This window comes from Cladophialophora carrionii, assembly GCF_000365165.1.
Source record: "Cladophialophora carrionii CBS 160.54 unplaced genomic scaffold supercont1.5, whole genome shotgun sequence".
Lineage (NCBI taxonomy): Eukaryota > Fungi > Ascomycota > Eurotiomycetes > Chaetothyriales > Herpotrichiellaceae > Cladophialophora > Cladophialophora carrionii.
Genome location: NW_008481830.1, coordinates 725,496 through 751,042, shown reverse-complemented (window position 1 = coordinate 751,042; position 25,547 = coordinate 725,496). Strand labels below are relative to the sequence as shown.

General features: G+C 53.6%; 7 protein-coding genes across 7 annotated transcripts; 4 read left to right on the top strand and 3 right to left on the bottom strand.

Annotated features, from left to right (window-relative positions):
- Positions 1–1,009: 1,009 nt before the first annotated feature.
- Positions 1,010–4,114, top strand: G647_06086 (uncharacterized protein; the record flags this gene model as incomplete). Its single annotated transcript, XM_008730411.1, has 1 exon — positions 1,010–4,114. One exon carries the CDS (start codon positions 1,010–1,012, stop codon positions 4,112–4,114), a length of 3,105 nt encoding a protein of 1,034 aa, XP_008728633.1.
- An 879-nt stretch (positions 4,115–4,993) lies between these two features.
- On the top strand, positions 4,994–7,863 carry G647_06085 (ribonucleoside-diphosphate reductase large chain; the record flags this gene model as incomplete). Its single annotated transcript, XM_008730410.1, has 3 exons — positions 4,994–5,012; positions 5,093–5,250; positions 5,302–7,863. 3 exons carry the CDS (start codon positions 4,994–4,996, stop codon positions 7,861–7,863), a joined length of 2,739 nt encoding a protein of 912 aa, XP_008728632.1.
- Positions 7,864–11,082: 3,219 nt separating this feature from the next.
- On the bottom strand, positions 11,083–12,159 carry G647_06084 (uncharacterized protein; the record flags this gene model as incomplete). The annotated part of the gene is made up of 1 exon (XM_008730409.1): positions 11,083–12,159. One exon carries the CDS (start codon positions 12,157–12,159, stop codon positions 11,083–11,085), a length of 1,077 nt encoding a protein of 358 aa, XP_008728631.1.
- A 656-nt stretch (positions 12,160–12,815) lies between these two features.
- Positions 12,816–13,378, top strand: G647_06083 (uncharacterized protein; the record flags this gene model as incomplete). Its single annotated transcript, XM_008730408.1, has 4 exons — positions 12,816–12,924; positions 12,994–13,109; positions 13,167–13,220; positions 13,277–13,378. 4 exons carry the CDS (start codon positions 12,816–12,818, stop codon positions 13,376–13,378), a joined length of 381 nt encoding a protein of 126 aa, XP_008728630.1.
- A 326-nt stretch (positions 13,379–13,704) lies between these two features.
- Positions 13,705–14,913, bottom strand: G647_06082 (uncharacterized protein; the record flags this gene model as incomplete). The annotated part of the gene is made up of 1 exon (XM_008730407.1): positions 13,705–14,913. The coding sequence occupies one exon, from the start codon at positions 14,911–14,913 to the stop codon at positions 13,705–13,707; it is 1,209 nt and encodes a 402-aa protein (XP_008728629.1).
- A 2,646-nt stretch (positions 14,914–17,559) lies between these two features.
- Positions 17,560–18,923, top strand: G647_06081 (uncharacterized protein; the record flags this gene model as incomplete). Its single annotated transcript, XM_008730406.1, has 3 exons — positions 17,560–17,614; positions 17,712–18,567; positions 18,623–18,923. The coding sequence occupies 3 exons, from the start codon at positions 17,560–17,562 to the stop codon at positions 18,921–18,923; spliced, it is 1,212 nt and encodes a 403-aa protein (XP_008728628.1).
- A 3,677-nt stretch (positions 18,924–22,600) lies between these two features.
- Positions 22,601–24,444, bottom strand: G647_06080 (kynureninase; the record flags this gene model as incomplete). Its single annotated transcript, XM_008730405.1, has 3 exons — positions 22,601–23,031; positions 23,094–23,568; positions 23,773–24,444. The coding sequence occupies 3 exons, from the start codon at positions 24,442–24,444 to the stop codon at positions 22,601–22,603; spliced, it is 1,578 nt and encodes a 525-aa protein (XP_008728627.1).
- Between the last annotated feature and the right edge of the window lie 1,103 nt (positions 24,445–25,547).

Sequence of the window (25,547 nt, the reverse complement as noted above, 5' to 3'; positions counted from 1 at the left end):
GGTCAATTATACAGTGCTGTGTAGATGCAATGTTTGTTTGATCTCTGTATGAACTTCTCTTGGTCATTCTGTGGGGCCACCTGAATGTGATTTGAGCTGAATATGACTACCAAGTTTGAGGGTAAATTATCCTCTCACAGCCGACTGCCTTTCTCGCTTCTGCCCAACTCAAAGCTTGTTGTTGTTTGCTTGCGACGCTGGACTTGGTTAGCTTTCTGGTCACACGCCTGATGTACACAACACTCTAGTACGGTATGCCGTTGTGGGCGGCCACTTGCCATGACTCTGCAGGTCATACACTGACTCGGTAACTCTCGCTGTGCCTTCACCTCTAGGACACAGTACTGTATACCCACAGTTGCTAAAACGGCACCAGATCCAGTAGGCCGATCCTAGTCCCAACTACGAGGTACCCAGTACGTACGGAGTACACAGTACTCCATATCTGCCGTAACATCCGATCATAGTGCTCGGCTGATTTCGCCTAGCATGATCGGGTCGACGAGTTCGTCACCTTGGCGCATCTTGGAGCGATGGTTGCCATGGTGACGAACATCTGATCAGTCGTCCGCCACGTTCTGGACGACCCTGTGGTGGCAGAGAGGCCACCGATGGCGCAAACTTCCTTGTTGCATCACGACAAAGCGATTGGCCGATTCGAAAGGGTTCGCAGCTCGCGTTCGCTAAAGTCGCCTGCATCGGGCTGTGAGTTTGATGTGGCTGGCGGTAGTTTCAGTGTTTACCACTCGCATCCCACCCCGCAAAGACTGCGATTTCCGGCCCAGCCACTCCACCGGGTCCTTCTCGAAGTCCTCCTGCGCATTCCTCCTGTGAAAATCCAGGTCCCACCCTCTCGTTCGACTCTTTCCACCCCGAGAGCAAACAAGTGAACCACGACGACGACGACCTCTTACAATCTGGAGGCTGCGGAAGGCCGCAGACGGGTCTGTTTGCCAGCCTGGATGACAACTCGATCCTGACAACTATGACCTGACACCCGACACGAGACATGTTACAAGCGCTCGTCCCTCTCTCCGCCGGCCTCTTGACCTTGGTGGCACCCGCATTGGCACGACCGGAACTGCCCTACAATCCCACGCGCATCGTGCCAGCGCAAAATGGCTCGGTTGTCTACATCTTCTCACCACAGCCGTCGGCCACCTATCAGTTCTCGCTTTCCTGGCTCAATACATCCGAGACCGTGAACTCGAGTTCGCCGAGAACGACGCCGTTTGAAACCCTACCCTTTCTATCAGAATCCGAGCCACGCGCATTTCTCACGCTCCCTCCGGACGATGAAGGCTTCTCAGTGCTGGTGGGCGATTGCAATGATCCTACACAAGATCTGGAATTATGGAGGTTCATATTCGACACCGACTTCAGAAGTGGCGCGTGGAAGACGCCAGTGCTGGATACAGATGATGAGTCCTTGGGCCTGAAGTACCTCTCCGCCGGCTTCACCTTCTCTCCAACGAATTCACTCGACAATGTCTCTCTATACATTTTTGGCGGCATGTGTCCTAACAACAAGTCTCCGGACGCCGGCAGTTGGACCTTGGACGCGGCTTACTCAAACACCATGCTCACCTTCGCACAAGGCTATATTACGAACGACGATCGCCCTTATACTGTTTCATTGACCGGAGCAAGGGCGCCGCCGGTCGCAGAAGCGGGCTTGACCATAACGCCGCTGGTGCCAACTTCCTCGAACACTTCAGAAAACACGGTGTCGCAGCAGCAGAACTTCGCCCTCATCGGCGGCCACACGCAGAACGCCTTCATCAACATGTCGCAGTTGGCCATCTTCTCATTGCCCCAGGAGTCGTGGGCGTTCGTCGACGCGACCCAAGCGGAGCATGCTATCGAACCACGATCTGGCCATACTGCGATCCTGACCGACGATGGATCCAAGATAGTGGTGTTTGGAGGTTGGGTTGGTGACATCAATACCCCCGCCCAACCACAACTGGCCGTTCTGAACATAGCTCAAGAATATGGTGGCGAGGGAGATTGGGCTTGGACGCTTCCTTCCTCGAGTTCCAGTCCGGTCGATGCTGACCAGGGCATCTACGGTCATGCCGCGACAATGCTATCTGGCGGCGTTATGATGGTCACTGGCGGCCACTCGATCGCTCCGTCTGGGTCCCGGAACAAACGCGATCTCTCGCGTAATATCTCTTTCCTGAACACCACAAGCTTCGAATGGACCGATGTGTACACGAACCCTCATTTTTCCGGCTCATCGTCTAAACCCACGAGCGCTGCACCATCCACTTCAGGACTGAAGACCTCGGAGAAGGCAGGCATAGGCGCAGGGGTGGGCCTTGGCGTGGCAGCAGCCGCCGTGATTGCCATAGTTTGGCTTCTCTACTCACGGAAACTCAGGGCAAAACGCGCTCTACGTGAAAAAGAGCTTCGTGAACTAGCTCTTGGTGCTGAGCGATATCACTCACCACTACCACCCGATGAAGATGAAGCGAGATATGCAAACATGCGGAGCGCCAGTTGGGGTGCAGCACAAGAAGCAAAGATTGAAAGCTCGAGGAACCCGGTTCCGTGGGCACCCGTGGTCATGGCCAGTCACAACGATCAGCAACGTCCAACGACTGCGGGTAGCGAGATCAATAGTGCCCGACACGCCGAGCGTACCGGCGTGCAAATGGAGATACCCAGTCCTACAAGAGGCTTGAGAAAGGGCGTGAATGCAAGGGGTCCCACGATATATCACCCATTCAATCAACATCCACCTACGGGTTCAGGGGCAGTCTTCCGCATCGAGGAAGAGGACGAACGCAGCCACAGCGGGTCTCTGAAGCGGGCAAAGACTCCTAGGGTGGCCACCGACAATTGGTCGATTGGAAGTAATCCATTCAAAGACCCTCCGCTCGTTACGGATGATGCTCCTCGGGACGAAGCTGCTGTGCAACGGAAGAAGGAAGTGGAAGAATGGGTTGACGACTGGCAGTCAGCTGCTGAGAGTATGACTGTCTCGAGAAGCCCAAGCAAGGCCCATAGCAGGACATACTCGAATCTTTCGCAGTCGCGCAACCCTCCAAGTTCACCTGAGAAGTCTGACAGGACCGGGAGTAACATCTCGGAGAAAAGCATGACGAGCATCGGGTCCTTTCAGAGATCAGTCGCTGGCACTGTGTCGCGGAATATCTCCCAGCGAAGTGCAAGCGCGGGTTATACCTTGTTCTCAGGTCCCGCGGCGGCTATGGGCCGATTCGGGTTTGGCCGACAAGGCGCTGCCGGGCACGATGTCGGTGCAGGGCTTTGTCGAGCACCCTCGAATCGAAGCGTGTCGCTCAATATTGACACCACTCGAGATAGTTCTGCTTGGGACGGCGCAGAGACACTGGCCTCTGCTCGCAGTCGGTGGGCCCCGTCAGCGGGGGGAGAGGAACAGTCTCTTCTCAATCGTGGCAACCAGCCGCGACAAAGCGAGGAGCGAGACTACAGTACGCTTCAGGGAAGCCCCAGCAAAGACAAATATTCGAGGACGGGCAGCCTGACAAACTCCAGCCGGAGGGCTTTGAACCTTCTGGGGAGCGTGAAACGCGTCTTCACTGGAACTGGCGGCGTTGACGTTCAAGATCGAGTCGCGGCCTTTGAGACTGGAAGTGGGCAACCCAGCCCGACAAAGTCTTCGCAACCACCCGAGATGACGGAGACGAGGGTGAAAAGGACGCTTAGTGGAGGACCAACCTCGTTCTGGCGCAGCAAACAAGGAGCCAAGGACTGGGAGGATGATTTGCCCAGTTCGAGTCATACGGGCCCTTCATCCACAGCCCGCCGAAAACCGGTCCCAGGAGTAATACTGGACGATAACGATGGCGAATTCTTAAAAGACGACGACTGGGACGTAGAAACAGCTGTACAGCAGCGAGTTGTCCAGGTCATGTTCACTGTTCCCAAGGAGAAGCTGCGTGTCGTCAACGTCGATGCCTTGAGTCTGCTGAGCAGTAACAGGAGCGAGGTGGACCAGGACGAGGACAAAGAGAGGGATCAGGTGAAAAGGATGAGCAGCGTGAGGGAAGGCGACGAAGACTACAACGATGACCATGCTGATGATGATACTATAAAGGGCAAGGGGAAGGAGAGGATGCTTTGAGACATTTGGTCACTGGCTTCCGCCTCGCGGTCATTCTGTTTGCACATGCGTGTACAATTGGAAAGGGTGGCTGGCTATCTTGGGTTTCAGGGTACACTTTGTTTTTGCGGAGGTGTTTTGGATCAAGTGTGAGTGTAGATCTAGCTCGCTTGGACATACGGCTGTATCTCGAGAAGAGCTCAGAATGTGATGACTGACATTTCAATATTGAAGGGGTCTTGTGCCGCGTTGAGTGCATTTGTAAGCTTTGTTTAGCAGGCGTGGAGACGGGTGTCTCTCAGCCGCTGGCCCACGATCACAATCATCTGCCTCAAGAGCAGGTATTGACGGCCCCAGCAGTCCAGACTGATAGAACGTCGCGATCGGTGGCTGGAAGTCGGTCACTGTGTAGGCCCTTTGATGAAATGAATCGAGAACGGCGCACGGTGATGGACTGAGGCATTCGACGGCCAGGAATACCTTACGAGTTACTGTGCACAGCGAGTTGACTGGAGAGCGAGAAGTGAGTGGCAAATGAAAAGTGACGTCTTGGGCCTTGGCGGCCATTAGGCTGGTGGGGCAAAAGTGCGAGACTCCAAAACGCGAACGCGCTCTTAGGCGTGTTTTATGCGGGCGGGTTATATCTGCATGTTTTGCTCCCTCTCGTCCCGGCCACCGTCTCCTTCGTTACCAAACACTAGCAGACTGTTGCCTGCGTCTCTACAGTGACTGGAGATTGTGTTGTGGAGTTACCAGAGTCTTTAAGAGCACTGCTGTGCTGTTCTTCGTTTTCGTTCTCCTCGATCATCCCTTGCAACCTGCATAACCCAGCTACCGCCGAGGCAGAACAGAAGAAAGGCTATAACTGCTACGCTCCGCTGCGCAGGACAATCCGCCAATATGTTCGTCTACAAGCGAGGTATGACATATCTGTTCGCAGAGACGCAAGATCGTTTGTGTCTGCTACTTCATGACCACGAGCTGACGATGCGTGAACAGATGGACGCAAGGAACGCGTGCAGTTCGACAAGATCACAGCTCGTGTCTCGAGATTGTGCTATGGCCTCGATCCAGAGCATGTTGATGCAGCCGCCATCACCCAAAAGGTCATCTCTGGTGTCTATCAAGGCGTGACCACCATCGAACTCGACAATCTTGTCAGTATTGCCACCTGATGTTATCCGTCTGTTGCTGACACGACTTTGCAGGCCGCAGAGACCGCGGCATACATGACAGTCACCCACCCCGACTATGCCATCCTGGCAGCACGTATTGCCGTCTCAAACCTCCACAAGCAGACCAAGAAGCAGTTCTCTGCCGTCATCTCAGACCTCTATCACTATACCAACCCCAAGAACAACAAATTCTCCCCCATGATCTCCAAAGAGACGTACGAATGCGTCATGAGACACGCTGATGAACTCAACTCGGCCATAGTCTATGACCGGGACTTCAACTACCAATACTTTGGCTTTAAGACGTTGGAGAAATCATACCTGCTCAAGATTGGCAAGCAAGTCGCCGAACGACCACAGCATATGATCATGCGTGTGGCTGTGGGCATCCACGGCGACGATATTGAGAAGGCCATCGAGACATACAATCTCATGTCCCAGAAGTGCTTCACTCATGCGTCCCCGACACTCTTCAATGCTGGAACTCCACAGCCCCAGCTGTCCTCTTGCTTCTTGATCGACATGAAGGAGGACAGCATCGAGGGTATCTACGACACTCTCAAGACGTGTGCCATGATCTCCAAGACAGCTGGTGGTATTGGCCTCAATGCTCACTGCATTCGTGCAACCGGATCCTATATTGCAGGAACCAATGGCACCTCAAATGGCCTCATTCCCATGCTCCGTGTGTTCAACAACACGGCCCGCTACGTCGACCAGGGCGGCAACAAGCGACCGGGCGCTTTCGCCATCTACTTGGAGCCCTGGCACGCTGATGTCTTCGAGTTCTTGAACCTAAGAAAGAACCACGGCAAGGAGGAAGTCCGAGCTCGTGACTTGTTCTATGCTATGTGGACTCCCGACTTGTTCATGGAGCGTGTCGAGAAGAACCAGGAATGGACTCTTTTCTGCCCTCATGAAGCTCCAGGGCTTGCCGATGTGTACGGCGACGACTTCAAGGAGCTCTACGAGAGATACGAAAAGGAGGGCCGTGGCCGTCAGACAGTCAAGGCCCAGAAGCTGTGGTATGCCATCCTTGAGGCTCAGACTGAGACGGGTACTCCCTACATGCTCTACAAGGATGCTTGCAACAGGAAGAGCAACCAGAAGAACTTGGGAACCATTCGAAGCTCCAATCTCTGCACCGAGATTGTCGAGTACACAGCCCCGGATGAGGTTGCTGTCTGCAATCTGGCTTCTCTGGCTCTTCCAACCTTTGTCGATCAAGCCCGTGGCGAGTATGACTTCGGCCGCCTCCACGAGGTCACTCAAGTGGTCACCCGCAATTTGAACAAGATCATCGACATCAACTACTACCCTGTGCCAGAGGCCAAGAAGAGCAACATGCGACACCGTCCTATTGGTCTTGGTGTTCAAGGTCTTGCAGATGCATTCCTTGCCCTGCGTCTGCCCTTTGACTCTCCAGAGGCTCGACAACTCAACATCCAGATCTTTGAGACCATTTACCATGCTGCTCTCACTGCTTCATGCGAGCTTGCAAGGGAGCAAGGCGCCTATGAAACATACGAGGGGAGCCCAGTCTCCCAAGGCATTCTCCAATACGACATGTGGAATGTCACTCCTTCCGACCTGTGGGACTGGGACTCACTGAAGGCCGACATTGCCAAATACGGGGTTCGCAACTCTCTGCTTGTTGCTCCCATGCCTACCGCGTCAACCTCGCAGATTCTTGGCAACAACGAATGCTTCGAGCCATATACTTCCAACATCTACTCCCGTCGTGTCCTGGCTGGTGAGTTTCAGGTCGTCAACCCATGGCTCTTGAAGGACCTGGTCGACCTTGGCCTCTGGTCAGACAACATGAAGAACCGTATCATCGCCGATGGTGGTTCAGTTCAGAACATCCCCAACATCCCTGCTGACATCAAGGCGTTGTACAAGACTGTCTGGGAAATCAGCCAACGGACAATCCTTCAAATGGCGGCAGACCGGGGTGCCTTCATCGACCAGTCCCAATCTCTGAACATCCACTTGAAGGAACCGACCATGGGCAAAATCACATCCATGCACTTTGCTGGCTGGAAGATGGGTCTCAAGACCGGCATGTACTACCTCCGCACCATGGCTGCCACACAACCCATTCAATTCACTGTCGACCAAGAACAACTCAAGGTGGCCGATACGAACATTGCCCGCGAACGTTCTGGACCCAAGAAACGCACATCCGTTGGCTTCAGCAGCAGTGTGTCAAACTACAACTCCATCCCCAGGCCGATGTATCAGTCCAAGTCTTCCAACCTAGGCGGCAACAACACCGCGTCTATTAATGGCATTCCAACGCCGACATCAACTCCGCCAGCCGTCAGTGACGACAACAAGCAGATTGGCTCGGTGGCCCACAAGCTCGCAAAGACACGCCTCAGCGAAGGCGAGTCGAGTACTGAGGTTTCACCCCGGATTCTTGCCACAGACGCAACTTCGAGCCCGCCGGACGCTATTGCAGAGGAAAGTCTGGAAAGCAGATCGAAGGGCGAGCAGGAAGAAGACAAGGAGAGTGAGAACGGAGAAAGAGAAGAGGACATTTATGCCCAGAAAGTGCTTGCCTGTGAGTATACCCTGTCACTTTTCCGTTAAAGGAGGCATAGTCAGGATGTATGTGGCTAATCCGTTGATTGCAGGCTCGATCGAGAACAAAGAAGCATGCATTATGTGCAGTGGTTAAGGGGCCTGGCTTGCACTACAGCGCACTCTCTTGCTGCTGTGTGTGGCTGGACTCTTTTCTATGATGTTACTTGTGATTATCGATAGCAAGTCGGACTCGTTGGATCACGGACGGAGTACGAATGGCGCAACTCATGATGTTGATGGTTCTTGTTTTTTCCCTGCATTATTCAACAACATAAGGAAGGAATCGCAGAGACGTAAATGCTAGAAGGGACCTTGCGCGCGCAAGGACGTATGTATTGTACCACAATTATGGAAGTAATGAAAGATATCCGTATGGTATTTCCGGACCTTTTTCCGTTGCACCGGATCTTCTCTCGTCTGTGCGTCCACTGCATCAGGACTGTCTCCTCGTGTGTTTGTCCACGGAGGGTCAAGAGTAGTCGTCCCAAACGGTTGCAAGGTTGCAAGAGAGGGCGATTGAGTATACAGAGTATACGTACCGAACAATCGGCGCGGAAATGGTGAAGGTGTGGACGACTTGGTCAGTACGGAGTAAATAGTAGATCTTGTCGCTCGGTCTGATATTGTAGGGGCACGTTACACCAAGGGTGCCCTTCTCTTTTCGGGGTCCTCTGACACACCATGTTCCCACGTCCTGTAGCCTCGTATCGCCTCTTGCCAGTCCCAAAACGGGCTGTGACTGGCGCGGGTACGGACTCGACGGAGTAGCCTGCCCCGACTTTGCCAGCCTTGCCTTTCAAGGAACAAGGATCAAGGCGACCTAGGTACGGTGACAGTTCGGAGTAGTTATAGATGTACGGAGTACGTGGGCGAAGCTACAGTAAGAGTAACCCTATATTCTGTTTGCTGTACCCCTCATCCAGAATCCCGAGTGCATATGCCTTGGTTGGGTAGTGCTTACCTACCTACCCACACAGTATGTACGGAGTACTTCCTCCGTACTGTGTGTGTGCGTGTGACTACAGTATATACCTAGGTAACTAGGGACTGAGTACTCAGCCTTTTTACGCTGTTTATGTACCTTTATGTGCGCACCACCATGTCCGGGACGCTGCGACGCTGCGCCGGTAATAACGACAATATGAAAAGATGAATCCTCGTACTCGTGTCATTGATTACCCTCAATACCCTCTATTCACATGTCCTCCTACGAGGGACGAGTATACGGTCGAGTAGGTAAGTATGTAGGTAACCAACCACTCCGCACACATACTGTGTGCTGTGTCTCTCTCCCGTGCAGAGCCACGATTAGCACTTTACACAGTGCCTTAGGACGGCACTGTATTAGGCTCTCCCGGTGCTGGCTGCGTTGTTCGGCGTGGGAGGGAAACCTCTCTTCATCGAGGCCAAAATTACAAGGCAGCCCTTCGGTGAAACCAGGTTTAGTTGCTTATTACACTCTCGAGGCCCTCAAATATTGCCGTACCGTGCTAAGGCCTTCTGAGAAGGATGTCATGTCACCACTTTATAACACAGAAGACACTGATTCAACCCGTATCGTGTCCTCGCGCGTACGAGGTGAAGTACTTTTAAATTATCGAGTGACCATGGGACTGTTGGGTGAAGGTTGAGATTCGAGCCAGTGAGCCCCCCCCCCCCCCCCTCTGGTAGCCTCTCTTGGTGCTCGCATTTCCCTCAGTTCCAAGCAACGGTACAGTAAAAAGTGCAGGGCGTTCTGGTGGGCGTACACAGTACACATTACCTTACAAAGTATACAATACACACTCGGTGACCCGGTCCCTGTAGAGTACATACCTAGGTAGTGGTGCGTGTTCTCTACGTATGTACTGTAATTCGGTAGGTATGTGATCATTCTGGCACATCACCATCAGCCAGCATCGGTGTCGAGATCGAGATCGAGATGCGTTCAGCGTCGGGAATCTGCTCCAGCATGCTACGTCGTGTGTCCTAGGCTTGTATGTGCTGCCTCTGACAGAGAAATGATCAACGCCGTGTTTATTTGTAGTGCTCGTACTGACTGACTGCGTGTACTATATGCTCGTACTGACCGTATATACTAATGAAGTGTCGACTGACTGACCGACCGACCGGGTATTTTACAGTAGAAAGATCTTAGACCTTTTGAGCAAGAAATTTCCAACCCTGAGAAACGAAAGCCCCGGTACAAGTGACAAAGGAAGAGGGACTGTACCACTACATCTTCAGTCGCCAGTGGCTGACGATGACGGTGACTTGCCTGCGTCTACCCAGTGAGTGCTTCACTGGCTCCTCCGGAGGATTTCACTGTCGAGCGAGCCAATGAACCACAACATGACAATCCGAGAAAGCGTGGAAACACGCTGAGATCGAGCTGTGGAAGGACTTGTCCTGCTGTAAATTCGTATTGTCGCTGAATTCGCTTCGATAACGTGTCATCGATTCGCACTGCATACGAGTTTGGCGACAGTGGCATCATCAGGACGGCACGTTTAGCTGCAGCAGGCTCACGAGGGGCCAGCCAGAGGTATTCAAGTTCATTTTCAATCATCTGCGGACCGGCTCGTAGCAGCCTTGTGCTTTGGCCGTAGCCCGAAAACATATTATAATGTAGCTCCTCACGCTCGTCTTGGTTCCGCTCCTGTTCATCAATTGCCCCACAACTCGGATCGGCAGGGACTCTCAAAACAAACTCTCCGAGAGCGACCCGGTGTACAATTTCCCAAGCGCCCCGGATTGATCGCACCTGTCCAAGCCCCGGCTTTTCTATGCTCATTCAAGGTCTGTTTACTCGACCATCTATTCCTTCCCATTCCTCTTTCCAAGCTGAACTATCAAGCGGGTATCAAGTTCCTCATCAACATTGAGCTCGCCAATAGGTGTGGCTGGAATAGTTTCGACGGTGCCCGGTCATATCCGCTCGATCGCCAGCCCGGTCACTCCGCCATCGTCGAAACTGTTGTCGGTGACGACCATTCACGGCATTGGAGCTTGATAGACCCTGCAAGCAAATCGTCTCGAGCAGAGGTTGACTTCTAGTGTTTCATGCCCGCCTCAAAGGACTGGCCAGGGATGACCGCGAAGTAATTTCTTCCAAGGCCGGATGGATCCCATGTCAGAGAGGCGACGTGCAGCTCGAGCTTTCCCACAACATCATCATGGGTGTAGGGCCGGGCCAGATCTCTCAGACAATGCAGGTGAAGAGTTTGTGCACTGTCCGGTCTTCTATCACTCTGGATACCCGTCAACCGGCTTCTTCAGCTCTGCGCCTTTCTCCTGCAACCGCGTAATGACGTTGCGTAGCCATTCATATGTCAGCATAGTGGTCATAGCGGCTGGAACTGCTCTTATCAGATTCGTGCCGATACCCGCATAAAAGGCGCGCCATCCTTCGTGTTTGAGAATGACTTTGCACATGTGGAGGATACCTAGATACCTTTGCTGGACTTTCATGCCGTCGGACGTGGTCATGGCTGATCTCCGCTGCTGGGTTTGTAGTCGAGTGCGAAGGACTTCGTGAGGATAGGTGGCGGTACTGGCGCAGATCTTGCTGAAGAAGGTGGCAGCGGAGATGCCAATCCAGTTGGAGGTGCTGTCTTCGGGTGGGTGTTCACCCATACCATAGCCGGTGAACTTCATCTTGAAGTACTCATACAAAGGGAATTGTACCGCGACATGGGTCAGTCCCAACAGTGCCGGGGTGAGACCGGAATAGAAGGATCGAATGCCCTCGGTGCGGTACATCTTGCGGGCAGCGTCAAGTGTGGAGGTGTAATGCCAGGGGGCTCGCATGCCGTCGCTGGCGCTAGGGGTCTTTGCAGACTGAGACATCAACCTTGTTTTGATGACCCAGATAGGATTCGTCAAGATGGTTGAACAGGCGCCGGCGGTGAGGGAGGAATAACACCGGGCCATCCACCAACTGCCACATTGATCGTACCAGTACTCCCGCGTATTCTCATAAACCGTCAAATAGACAGCCCATGTTGGCAAATAGCCCAGTAGCATGGGCCCTAGGCCTCTGTACATGCCACGAATGCCCTCTTCCCGCCATATGACACTGCCGGTGCCGAGGATCCCTTTGTAGAGCTGCTGTGTGTTACCATACGGATTTTTTGTCGTTCTGGTGTTAAAGCCGCCTTGGGCTTGTAGCTTGGTTTTTATGACGTCGAGGGGACAGGTGACGATGCCGGATGCCAGACCTGCGCCGGCACCGCAGATGGGCGAGATCCACGCCTTCGGAACTTGTGTCGAGTGTATCTGGATTCGGGCCGTGAGGGAGTCTCGCGAAGACGTCGAAGACATTGTGGATGAGAAGTTGCTACCGTCGATCGGGGTTGCATATTGAGCTTGACGAAGTGATTGGGTGGACAAGATAGCAGGAGTCTGTTCGGGGTCTCGGTCGAAGGACATTGGATGATAAGGAGTCGGCAGCAATGTCTTCGTCAAGAGCGAAGCGGAAGTTGTGGCCCATATGACGAGCTCATGGCGGCAAGGTGGAGATGGATGTGAGCAGTGGTGTCAGTTGCACCGTGACCGCCTTGACCGTAGTACCGTTCAGTTGAGTTTCGAAACTGCGGGGTCTGGAGCCGGTATGCAGCCGGCCAGACAGAGCAGCGGGAGCCCTGTCAGCGAGTGACAGAGGCGGCCATCAAGGAAGCGTCAGGCTGGCGATATCACTTGGGTCCGAGATAGTGCAGATGGACGTGAGCTGAGGTGGTAATGATGGGGAAGCGAAGGATGATGTGATGGGTGAACGTTCTTGCCGGAGTTGGTGAGGAGGCGGAGAGCAATGATGCAGTCGGTCAAGCTTCCCTTCCGGACGAACCAATGCCAAGCTCCACTCAGAATGCGCCCATTGGCCGGCGATGGAGCTTCAGCCAGGGTCAGTCGACTGCGCGCAATTGATTTCTACCACTTCCCTAGAGCACCAAGCAGCACGACGTCTCCTCAAGCCCAACATGTCCGGTCCCTCTTTAGCCCCCTACATCCTCAAGCGGCCATGGCTGAAGCGGTGGATGATGCCCTTCGCCAACTGGTACGCCAACACAGCTGGCTACAGATCACTGGGTCAGTACTCCCGTGAAAGAACAGCTTCAGTTGATGTGAAAGCAACCCCGTATTGATCTCCAGTGCCAGGCCTGCGTCATGACGACCTGATTCCCGAAGAAAACGACATCGTTCAGCTGGCGTTGAAGAGACTGCCGCCCAAAGAAGCGTACGACCGAGTCTTCCGCCTCAGAAGAGCTTTCCAAGTACCACTCACCACCTTTCAAGGAGGAAGGAGAAGATGTGCTAACGGAAATTCGCAGTGCTCACTCTCACACCACCTACTCCCACCCGCGGAACATACGAAGCCTGAAGATGTAAGAGCGCCGAACTTGTACCTGGCTAACAACGATTCTGATATCTGGCTCTGCAGGATATCCCCTACCTAAGTCCCATCATCGAGGAGATTGAAAGAGAAGAGAAGGAGCGTGCCGACTTGGAGAGCATGATTGTCGAGCCGAGAAAGAAGTCATGAGCAACTGCGACATGTAGTCGGTTCGGAAGGAGTTTCAATGCTAAATACTGTACATAACATGCAGAGAGGGAGGCCTCGAAATCAAAACCATGGGGAAGCTGATCAATTACTTGCACCGTTGTCTGCTCATAGCCGTCCTGCGGATCCCTTCAAAGCTACCTTGTAGTGGAACTTGGTGTAATGGGTGTGACAATGGGCAGGAAAAGTCAACCCGCTGTCCGAACTGCACCCGACAGTTGAGAGCTCGCAGTGATGTGTCCCATACACCAGGGTGATCAGCGACTCCATCCTGAATGCAGCTATTTCCAAGAATGTTCGACGTGTCCCTACTGTGCCAGAACTTCAACATCCACATCCTCCACCCTCCACATATACCACATGAACAGACTCCGGTACGGCGCATACGGCGCACTCTTCTCCAGCATATCTTGCTCGCTCATATACTTCCACTTCCCGCCCCCTTTGGCCTTCAATTTCTTAACGTCTTTGCCAAAGAATGCAGCCATGCCTCGCTGGACACCTAAATCGCCTGTGCTCAAAATATCGAGCCTCTTGAGTCCGAAACAAGCAAACATCTCGACAGACCACTTGCCTAGTCCGCGCACGGCGATCAATTTCTCCATGACTTCCTCGTCAGAGGCCTTCATGAGCATCTCGTTTGTAAGCTCCCCTGACACAAATTTCTGGGACAGACCCTGGATATACTCTGCTTTGCGTTGGGAGAGGCCGGCCAATCGTAGGCGTCCGATGTCCGTGGCGGCAACCTGAGCTGGGGTGGGAAACTTGGCCTCCTCGGGATCTTGTCCCTCGTTGAAAAGTGCGATGAATTTGTTCTTGATCGACTTCGCCGCGGCTCCGGAAACTTGCTGGCCCATGATCCCGCTGGATAGTGAGCGGAAGGGGTCAATGATCTCGGCGAGGCCTTTTGCGCTGAAGATATGGCACGGGTGTTGTGCTATGATGGCTTCGAAACGCGGGTCTACGCTGATGAGGTGGGCACACGCTTGGTCCAGGACGGTATTTGCTGTTGCCGTGGGGCGTGGCAGTCCTGTCTTTGAAGGTGTCGAATCCGGGAGAGTGTCCTCATACGCGACATGCTGGGTGCCTCCCGGGGTGATGAGAGGCGCGTTGGTGATATGTGGTCCAACAGGACGGTCGGGGGGCGGAGTTGTGTCGTCAATGTCCCCGGAGCTGTAGGGGGCTCGTATGACGTTGACGAGGCTTGGAGTTGGTGTCAGTGGAGGGTGCTTGGCTTTGGAAGGAGTGCTGCGTCTAGCTGTCTTCTTTGCTGGCGTCACCGGCACTTTGAACTCGGGCTCCTCTTTGGACGCTCCGTTGACCAGCAGATTCGTCGGTTCTGAAACTTCGACGCCTTTCTGCTCGTTGTCTTCGACAGCCCTTTGCTTTTTCGCCTGGGTACTCCGCGCTTGAGTGCTCGCTGGCCGCTTCTTCGACGCATTGACATGGTTCACAGCTTTTTCTACCACTACTGGAACGGGAGTGGGTGCGATCCTTGTAGATCGACGGAGAGACATGATCAGAGAGCGTACAAGCATTCAACGAATGACGAATTTGAAGAGGTTGAGGGTTGCCTTCCCGAGCCTTTATGAGTGTAGGTCCTTCAGTAACGTACTTGAACACGACGAGACGAGAGCGAAGATTTACCTTGCTGGCGGTCGCCAAAGGTGACGATATATGCCATCCTGGAGGTTACTTCCAATATCAGATGTCATTGGCTCGCGCGTTTCAGTGCCTGTTCGCGCTGCGACGTTGTGGCTGGTGCCCATGTGGCTGAGGTAAGCCAGTCTGTTGTGGCATAATTACCACGTGACGAGTTATCTCATATCCTCCACCTTCGTGTCACGAACTTGTTTATAAGTGCTTTTCCCGGGCATCATGTATCAGTCGGTGTCTCCAAGATTCCTCGGTTCAGAAGGTCCTCGGGTACTTGCATCAAAGAACGTGTCAGGTCGTGCGATATATGCAAAAGGGCATGTTGCGGCAGTTACTCCGACCTTGATCCGAGCATTCGGTTTGTAAAAGGTTAAGCGTGTTACGCGTCCACCAGCGAGAGTGCCGTCACTACGTGCATCCTCCCACGAATAACTTCTACTCTCGACATAGATTGTTCCAGGCCAAGTAGTTGTCGATCTGTATCAGTAGAAGTCTTGGGCTTTGTACCCATATTTGCTACGTCGGGAGCATTGAGGTCATGATGCCTCACCTCATCACAATCTCACTCAACAACGGCGGATCTCATGGAAATTGAAAGCCATCATATCGAAAGTGGCCGTCTCAATACGGTATAGCTCTATCTCTGCGGTGGAGAGCCGGCCGGCATGCTTGCATGTGGCTTGGTATTGTACTGTCACCGAAAATGCGCTAAAGTCAATGGTGCAACAAGTGTGGCGAGCCTCTCACCAATTGGGCATCAGCACATTCTGATGCACACAAACGAACCAGTCTTTTGCGCGCTTGTGAAGCTGGACGCGTGCAGAGGCCCGATATCAGAATGTCGATGATGACGAGAGAGACTGATCAGCAACCTTTGAAGGCTCCGATCAGGAGAGGAGTTTGATATTCAACCTCCCCACAATCGACCGCTCAGAAACTCGGTTAAGGCAGCAAAGGACTTTGATCTTGAGATCCGGGTACTCGTACAGAGCAGACTCTGATGATTGCATTTACATTGACTCCAGGCCACGTTGAGATGTTTTCTGTCTGTGAAGCACTTTGAATTGTAAAGTTATCCACGCGGTTGACAGAGAAGCCGAGGCGATAAATAAACGAAGTCTGCCCATTCCCGCTGAAAGCTTTGTGGCTGTGGTGGAGAGCCGCGATATCAAGCATGCATGGGTGTTGCTTTTCGCATGTGGACCGATAGTTCGCAGCGAATGCTCCGTAGTCATCACGAGAAATTAAGCAAGCGAAATCGAAGTCTTACCGAGTGCTATCAATGCTTCTCTCAATAGAGATAACTTAGTACCGTACACGGCAGTCTTATCGTGATCAGATCTTCACCATGTACACCTTGTTCTGCGGTATTCACCGTGCGACGACAGTTGAGAATTGGCGGCTTCTGTGGCATCCCCCACACTCAAACATTGTATGTCTCAGATCGAGCCTCTGGTGAGGTTCTCCCAAGTGCTGTCGTGCAGGCCGAGGGATGGCACATGCAGCTGCGTGGGTTGACTCTGCATGCGGTGGCTGAAGCACAAAACTGGGTTGGCGGAAGATCGAGAGCAACGCAGATTGTGGATCCCGGCCGTGACAATACGCGTACCAAAGCCATCTCCTTTTCCTGCTAGATATGCACTAATGATGCAAATCAGACCCCACATCTCCACCTGAAGCAGCCAGTGCGGCAGCCACCCAGAAACCCGACCAGTGGCTGCCGCACCGCTCCTGCAGCTGCCCTTGTTCAACCAGCCGGTGGTGGCCAGCTACCCACCGTCCAGGCAAGAGCAGGCCCCTGACTGCGGGTCAGAACCCGCCGAGCGGGCACACGCAGAGCCACTGACCAGCCAGGCCGAAAGTCCAAGCAGGCCATTTCGGAGGTCCTCTGGCATGCGTCTGGCCAATCATCCGCCACCCTGCCAACCCAATTCATTCTTCCGACTCCCCAATCCTTCAATTGCCAGGGCTCTCCCTTTCTGGCCGGCGTGTATTTTCCTGCCTCTCCCTTCTTTACGCCCGCTCACGCACAACAGTCTGTCGTTGCTGCTCCTTTGGACTTTTCCTTCCATATCCTCTTCTCTTCAGGAAGCCAGCCACGCGTCGACGCTCTCGAGTCAAGAGAGTCGCTCCTGCCGCCGGCTGTGTTGTGTTAACAATTCCAGCAACAACAATCAACAAACCCAGCTTCTCCCTCGCTGAAGCCGTTTTACCTCGCCCTTGTTGTCTTCTCACCACGGAGTCAACAGCTTAATTCTCTTACTGCAAAAGTTCTTACAACTTGCTTCGGCCCAGCTTCTCACCTTCTATCCTCTTTAATATTGCATATCTGGTGAGTCCGGCCATCTTTCACGCCATCGCTCCCAGCAGCTTCACGTCGGTCACTCGCGTAACTCATCTGCGAGTCATCTTGTGACCTCTGTACCCACGTTTCCTGGCGAAATGCGCGTCCACAAGTACGTCTGCTGACCTTGCCTACAGCTCTTCTGTCGATTCATAGATTCACAATGGCCTTCTCAAAAGTCATCCTTCCCTCCCTCGCGCTGGCGAGCTCTGTCTTTGGTACGTCCGGTCTCAGCGAGCAACAGCAATCATCAGCCCTGTTCAAGAGCTGGCGACACATAGGCACGAATCAACGCAGAAGCTAACACGGTCCCAGCTCAAACCAGAGACATCTGCGATGGTCCTTCGATCACCATCGTAACGAGCGCAGACGCCGATCAGATTGCCGGTTGCGAGACATACGACGGAGACGTCATCATTGATCCAGAAGCCCAAGGCATCATCGCCATTAATGGTGTGCAACAGATCACGGGTGACTTCACCTGCGTCAATGCTACGCTGTTGACCTCTATCACCTCCGACCAGATCAACACCATCCAGGGTACATGGCACTTGGAAGACCTCACGATTCTCTCCAACCTCCAATTCAGTTCTCTCACCGGGGTGAACACCATTGAATGGGTCGGCCTTCCTGCCCTACAGAGCCTTAATATGGCTCAGGGCATCCAGAGAGCAAACTCAGTTTACATCTCGAACACCCAATTGAACAACATTAATGGTATCGAGTTGTCGGCAGTGGCGACACTCAACATCAACAACAACCCTTACCTGACTGATGTCAATGTCAACGACCTGAAGAACGTCACCCAAGCCCTTTCTTTCTCCGCCAACGGCCGTGACTTAGCCATCAGCTTTCCCAACCTCGAGAATGCCGCCAACCTGACTTTCCGAAACGTCAGCAAAATTGACATGCCTTCTCTTGCTACTGTCGGAGGCTCCATGGGATTCTATTCCGACACTTTCAAGACTTTCTCTGCGCCAAACCTGACAACTACTGGCGGTACTTTGGCTTTCGTCGACAGTCCCAGCTTGACCAGCTTCGCGTTCCCAGCCCTCACCACCATCGGGGGTGGTTTCTTGGTTGCAAACAACACCAATCTTAAGTCGATTGATGGGCTTCCAAAATTGACAACCATCGTCGGCGCACTCGACTTCGCAGGCACTTTCAATAGGTAAGACGCGAAAGCTCTGATATGGCCATGTGTGTGATACTGATTCGGCCTTTAGCGTGGTCATGAACAAGCTTACAGACGTCCGAGGTGGGTCCAATGTGCAGACTACCTCCACCAACACCACCATCTGCGACTTGTTCGACTCGGCCCACGACAACGGCGTCATCAAGGGTGTCAACACCTGCTTGACCAGCAAGGCCAACCCAGAGACCAACCCAACTGCCACTGGTGGCGGTACTGCCTCGACCGGTACCAGCTCAGGCGACTCCTCAAACGACAACGCCGCCGTGACCTTCGGCCCTGCCACACCCCTCGCTGGTCTCGGTGCCCTGCTCGCCGCTATCTTCTTCATCTAAAGCATTGGGTCGAGCGGCGTTTGTCTTGCAGTCAACTTAGAATAGTCTAATATGCGATGGATGATGTCCTTCGATCCCTGTGTTTGTCAAGCCTCTTGTGTGCGAATCAGCCTCCCTTGACGAGAATACAAACAATACAAAAATGAGGCGGCTTCCAGCCAGGAATTGTCTGAGAACAAAAGAAGCGCGAGCGCATCTGGAGTGGAGGGTCCTGGGTTTCTTGTCTTGGGAAAGATCTAGTACTGGCAGGTTGTGACGAGAGCGAACAGCGCTCCCGAGTGTTCTATTGCGTGTGGATAGGCATACAAAATGAATATGTTTCCTTTGACGACTGATTATCTTGTATGTTGAGATCTTGCAGCTGCGGGACGCAGCTCTCATGTTGCTGCTCCGTGAGATAGAGTGGGCATGCATGTGGCGCGATCGACCACGAGCCTGCCCGTCTGCTCTCCGAACATCATGGTCATTCCACCAGCAAGTCCTTCCCCAGAGGAGAAGCGATGATCGTCCCTGCTCGGGCAGGGTGAGGCAGACACCGGTGCAGACGATGCAGTTTCACTCTACATTTAAAGGGTGTCAGGCTTTGAATATGTACGCTTGGCGAGTTTCCCATTGATGCCGTCCTCCACTAATACTCGCTTCCATAGTGACAAGACGTAGGGACGAATGCAAGTAGCATGTCACGCATTCCCGAGAAGGCAACCCCAGCTGCCAGACGTGTTTTGTTTCTTTGATCAAGCTCACATTCATGTTTCTTGACTAACCAACAACGCCTCCGAGGACGCTCGTTTCACACCGCAGCAATTTCTATGCTCTTCTGCTTTTACCTTTCAGAACGATCTGTGCGTCAGGACACCAGCATGGCATCTGGTACTGTACTGTGGTACCGACTCCGGTCACGAAGCGCAGGCATTAAATCCTGGGACAATCTCGCCGCGGGAAGTCATCCTTTCGGTATCCATGCTATTCAGGTTGCAGGTAATTTATGATGCTCGCACGACCTTCGCTAGTGGAATTTCGTGCTAGAGCTGCCTTTCTCTGTCACCTCGCTCGTCACAGTTGACTAGATTCCGTTGTATGGCAGATGGAAAGGAGACCCGACAGAACGGCGGAGAGCAGTTTGGGCTTCCTTGGGTCCAGGCCGAGCGCGTGTGAAAAGCACGGTCCGGATGCTCGAGGGCGCTCTGTCACATAGGAGTCCTTTCTCCTTGTAGCGAGGAGGTGCGCATCAGGCGATACCATACCTGAAAGGAAGACCCCAACCCGGAATTTGGCTGGCCGTTGAAGCTTCGCGGGTCGACGAGATGGAAGCTGGTACGGCGGAACACTGCCACCGCAAACGGAGATGTCGCTGTCGATGGATGCTGCAAGACTGGCTCATCCATCTGATTCACCACGGTCCGGCATCGTTCATTTCTGAGGAACATTGCTGCTCTGCGGACCGTGCAACACGACACTACTTCACGGCCTTTTCCTGGTCCGAGACGAGGTGTCCGGCTTGCTGAGGCTGAGTGGCCGTTCAACACGGCGCGAGCTTCAGTATCCGCTTGGTACAGTATCGACACCAGCCCAATGCAAGTCAGCTCCAGCCTCACCGTTGGCAGGAGGAGCAGATGTAGGCTACTCGCTATTTTCTTCCCCGTGCATCTGAGCCGCCTCGAGATACATCTTCAGCACGACCGCTCAGCCTTTTTCATCTCCCAATATACTTTTTCCTGAAAGTCCACAGGGAGCGTCCATATCTGGTGACTCGGACCTCGATCGGCAATGACGTCCTTCGAGGTGATCCGACAATAGCGTCCTTCGCGGAGATCCGATATGGCGTCCTTCGAGGTAATCTGACAATGTCTGAGCGCTCCTGCGTCAAAGTGATGCGAGGATGTTAACGAACCCGGTCGGCGGCGAGTATGAACACTTTCGGTCCAAGCCAGGGAATTCCTTTGCGTCAGTCGTCCAGAGTATGAGGATTAATGACCGGAGTAGCTCATCGATCACAAAACCCACCGCAGCAAGGCGTCCAAGCTGTGTAAGGCCTGTTCCGCCTGATGACGAGCTATATGGCAACACTAATACTCGTCAACTTTGCAGAATGGATGGTCTTCGACAGGCACTCGAGCTCTAGAGACCTTTTGTGTGGCAAGTGGGCGTATCCGTCCATGCTGTGGACTCAAACCTGCCGCCAGGCCAACGCCTACGCAGTCAACCCCCGACAGCGTCAAGATGACAACGAGGCAGCGTTGGACTGTAGGTATCCACAACCTGTGTCTGTAAAACAGACCGGCTTCTAATACGTCCGTCAACAGCATCATGGTTTCAATTCTTCATCAAGCAGATTGTCAATATGTCTCGAAACGAATAAGATCATCACTGGTATGAGAGGGGCTTCCACATATGTGCATTCACCCCGATGGCGGGACAGTAACAGTTTGTTTTGAGACACCCTCAACATTTCAAAAGAATATCCGGTGAGCACTGAATGCCACTGTGGAAAAGAAGCCTCCCACAGATCCCATGGCGGCACTCCAATGCTTGATCATTGAAGAGGTGGTCAAACTGGACGATGTATCGATATGGACCCTGCGGCTCAGGAACCCACTATGGCAAGAGACAATGGGGCGCCCAATCATGTTGACACGGCACTGGATTTCGACAACTGCACGACCTCGCGTTGTCATAGCATCCCCGCGTGCGAGATAGTCGCTGTTCTGTCGATACGGTTGCCACATTGTTGGAACATCATCGCACGACGATGGTGAGTGCTCCAGTGCAACGGGGACCCCAGTCAAACCCGATGGTCCCCATAACCCAACGATCTTCTGGCGTGGGCTGTTGCAGAACCTGAGACGCCGTGCACAACGTCTAAAGGACAGCAGACACTACGAAAACAACTTCTGACACTTAGGCAGGGGTTAACCGTCGTGGTGCAGCGAGATACTCGGGAGACGCTCCTGATCAGCAGCCACATGTCCTCTACCAGCAGTGCAGTAAGGAGGGATGGTACCTCGACGGAGACGATCGCTGTGGTCACCCTCGCTTTCCTACCTGCGACGTTTTTGTGCGTAAGTGCTTGACTGCCAGGAACTTGCTCGAATTGCTGGAATCAAGTCCAACGATGGGACAGACGATCTTCAGCATGAGCTTCCTCACGCTCAACGTGATGACGAGACGGGGCAAGTCACAAAAGCATTGGTTGATCTCGGATCGATTCTGAATATCCTGTTGAGTTCTCCCTGGAAGATTGTGTCGAGCCAGTCTCCGTTAGATGCTACGTCTTGTTGCTAATGCTGATACAAGGGGTCATCACGGTGCCGCTAACGGATCTGACTTTGGTCTGTTGGTCGTACGGGCAAAGGAAGGAGCAGAACAGCTTGAGTCCCTGGGTATCGAGTGGGAAGCCGTGGACGCGTAGGTTAGAGAGTGTGTTGCTCGGACCCTAACATCTTCATTGATGCAGGCCCTCACTTCGTCCATTGTATGGATCCTCTGCTGACCGTTGTCACCTCCAGAGCCAGGGAAGGGACCCCTTCCAGGTCTCGACATCGAAGCGACACTTTGGAGCTGGATTCTTGGGTGAAGTCGTGCAGGTCGAACATATCAACCGGGAATCCTCAGGAGGTCTAAGGCTGAATGATACAGCTCCATCAAGCGAGTCACGTCCTCTCCCCTAAACATCTACACTATCTACATTCTACTCCCACAGCCTCCTTGAACACTCGCGCAAACGCCCACACATCATGGTACGAATTGTACAGCGGCACAGGCGCAACGCGAATGACGTCCGGCTTTCTCTGGTCCACCACGATCCCTGCGTCCTCCAACTTGGCGGCCACTCTCTCCAGTAAGCCCGGCTTGAGCAGCAAGCTGAGTTGAGCTCCTCGCTGAGAAGGGTCAAGCGGGGTGAGGATACGGAAAGGCCGATCTCGGTCACTGGTCGAGGTATCCTTCAACAGCAGATGTTGCAGGTAAGCGGTCAACTTCAATGACTTCTGCCGCAGCTCTTGAATCGAGGTCTCCCCGAAGACCGACAACGAAGCGCACAAGGCCGTCAGATCAATCGCCGATGGATTGGAGACCTGGAAGCCTCCAGCTCCCGGGATGGGTCGAAACTCTGGAGAACACGACCAATATCAGCATCTTCAGATCCAGAGACCGGACCACAGACCAACTTACTGTTGTCCATTTGAAACCGGGACGCTCTGTCCCCTCCATACCACCCGGTCAGGCGATGGCGAAACACGGGCTCACCCGAGCCATTCGCGTACTCGACCTTCCCATGCCTCTCGTGCACGAACAGCCCGGCAATCGACCCGGGCCCGGCGTTCATGTATTTGTATGTGCACCAAGCGGCGAAGTCGACGTTCCAATCATGCAGCTGGAGAGGCACATTCCCCGCCGCATGCGCCAAATCCCAGCCGATGACTAGGCCCCGGGAGTGGGCATGCGCCGTGATGCGCGCCACGTCGAGGAACTGCCCGCTGTAATACTGCACGCCGGGGAGCAGAATCAGGGCAATCTCCTCGGCATGCGTGTCAATAATGGAGATCAACTTCTCGGTCGAAATGATATGGTCTTGATCCGGCTCGACCAGAATCATGGCGTCTTTCGGGTCATAGCCGTGCCACAAGATTTGGGATTCGATCGCATACTGTTATCGAAGAAGCATTTTATGTTAGCAGCCACTCATCCACGGTATGTGTCCTGTTTGGTGATCAAGAGGCTTTAAGACGTCCCTTCATAACAATAGCACCACACCAGTGCAACACAAGCAGCCAACACGCACTGGGATCTCAAAACACGCAATGCAAACCCCGCGAGGGACAAAGAAAAGACTCATCATCTGCGCACTTACATGATCGCTCGGAAAGGCCTTCCACTCCAACAGGATCTTGTTGCGCCGTGCCGTGGGCCGGTAGAACGACGCCATCAGCAAATGCAGATTCACAGTGAGGGTGTTTGCGACGGCCACTTCTCCCGGCAGCGCGCCCACAAGCCGACATGACTGCTCGGCCGCCACGTCGGCCATGGCCTGCCAGGGGCTCAGTGGCGAGTGCGCGACTTCGGTAAAGTGTCCGCCCACGCCGAGGGCCGCCCACGTGTCGAGCTGGGCTTGGATGTATTGAGCCGTACGCCTCGGCTGCACGCCTAGCGAGTTGCCGCAGAAGTAGATGGCTTGGTCGGTGCTGCTCTGGCCGTGGGAGGAAGTTGTGGTGTGTTCGAGGGACGACAAGGGGTCAGGAAGGGGGAAGGCCCGCCCCTTCAACGACGCCCGCGTCGGGATGATGAATTTGGCGCGGAAATCGCGTAGCGGGTCTGCTGCGTCGAGGGAACGGGCGTGGTCTTCGCTGCCGGTGTCGATAGCGCCGTTGCTATGGCTGTTGCCGTTGCTCGTGGCGGGGTATATCTCCTTCAAATGCAGTGATGGTGGACTCTGGGTCGTCTTCGCACTGAGAATGGCCCCGTCATTTGCACATCCCGATGGAGTGTCGGGGATGGTGTCGACGCTGATGATGCCTGGCGCCATTATATCCTCCCGCCTTGGGTGCCAACGCGAATGCTTCGAGAGGAGGGATCGAAAGACAGCGACACGACGCCGATGCTGGCTTGCGGCTGGCTGGCTGGCTGAATGACTGCGTGTTCGATCTGCTGGTTTCAATGAGGTCTTAAGGCTTCTGTTTGGTTCGGTTCAGTACGCCCGCTTCGTAGTTAGGTCAATACCAAGAGAGATGGACGAGTATGCGATGCGTGAGATGGATGTACCGTACGGAGTAATTACAATCCAACCACAACACAACTCGGTTCAATTCAATACAAGTCAGTTTATCTGATTACACTTGTATCTCTCCACGGACAGAACTGAACCAAACTAGGCACGTATGTATATATGTACGATACATATGTATATCATCCATGGGTCCCGTATACTTTCTCGCCCGGACTCGGAAACTGTCGAGTTCTTCCGCCTCCTCCTCCTCCTCCTCCTCCGTGCCGTGTCCGCTCTGCGTCCGTGTGGATACATAAATGAGGTTCGTAGGTATGTATGTTGGTCATGGGTCCCGGCCCCCGGCTTCCAGTTTCTTTGTGCCTGCGTTGGATTGCGTGACGTTGTATATATTACGCTCTCGTCCGTCATGCGTCTTTACTTGGCTCGCTCCGAGTACCTCATACCTAGGTAGGTAGCTGCTTGGCCTCTCCATTTCGTGGTCACGTCCTCCTGGAGACTTAAGTTGGTACACAGTGGATACTGTGACTTTGCACAACCCTGCGTGCCTCCGTCCGTAGTGGGGACGCGCGAGGAGACTAACGGACCGGGTCTTGGTATTTTTTTTTGCACGGCGATCGAGGTTAACCGCGGACAACCGAAGGCACTGACGTACAGTACTGCCTCCTAGTTCGTTCTTATGGATGGTCTTTGTGGGTGTGGGTGTATACGTGTGGCACGAGTACGGGTACCTTCTTGCGAGGGCAGAGGGTTTTTAACTCTCATCCCCACCATGCCATGGCATACGTGTGCTCGGGAGAGTGTGTGGATGTAGATAGGAGAGCTGATGGTCTGCTTGACTTGAACCTCAAGGAGCTAGACGGATGATATGGAACTGGAACGCGTTTCGCATGCATCATGACACA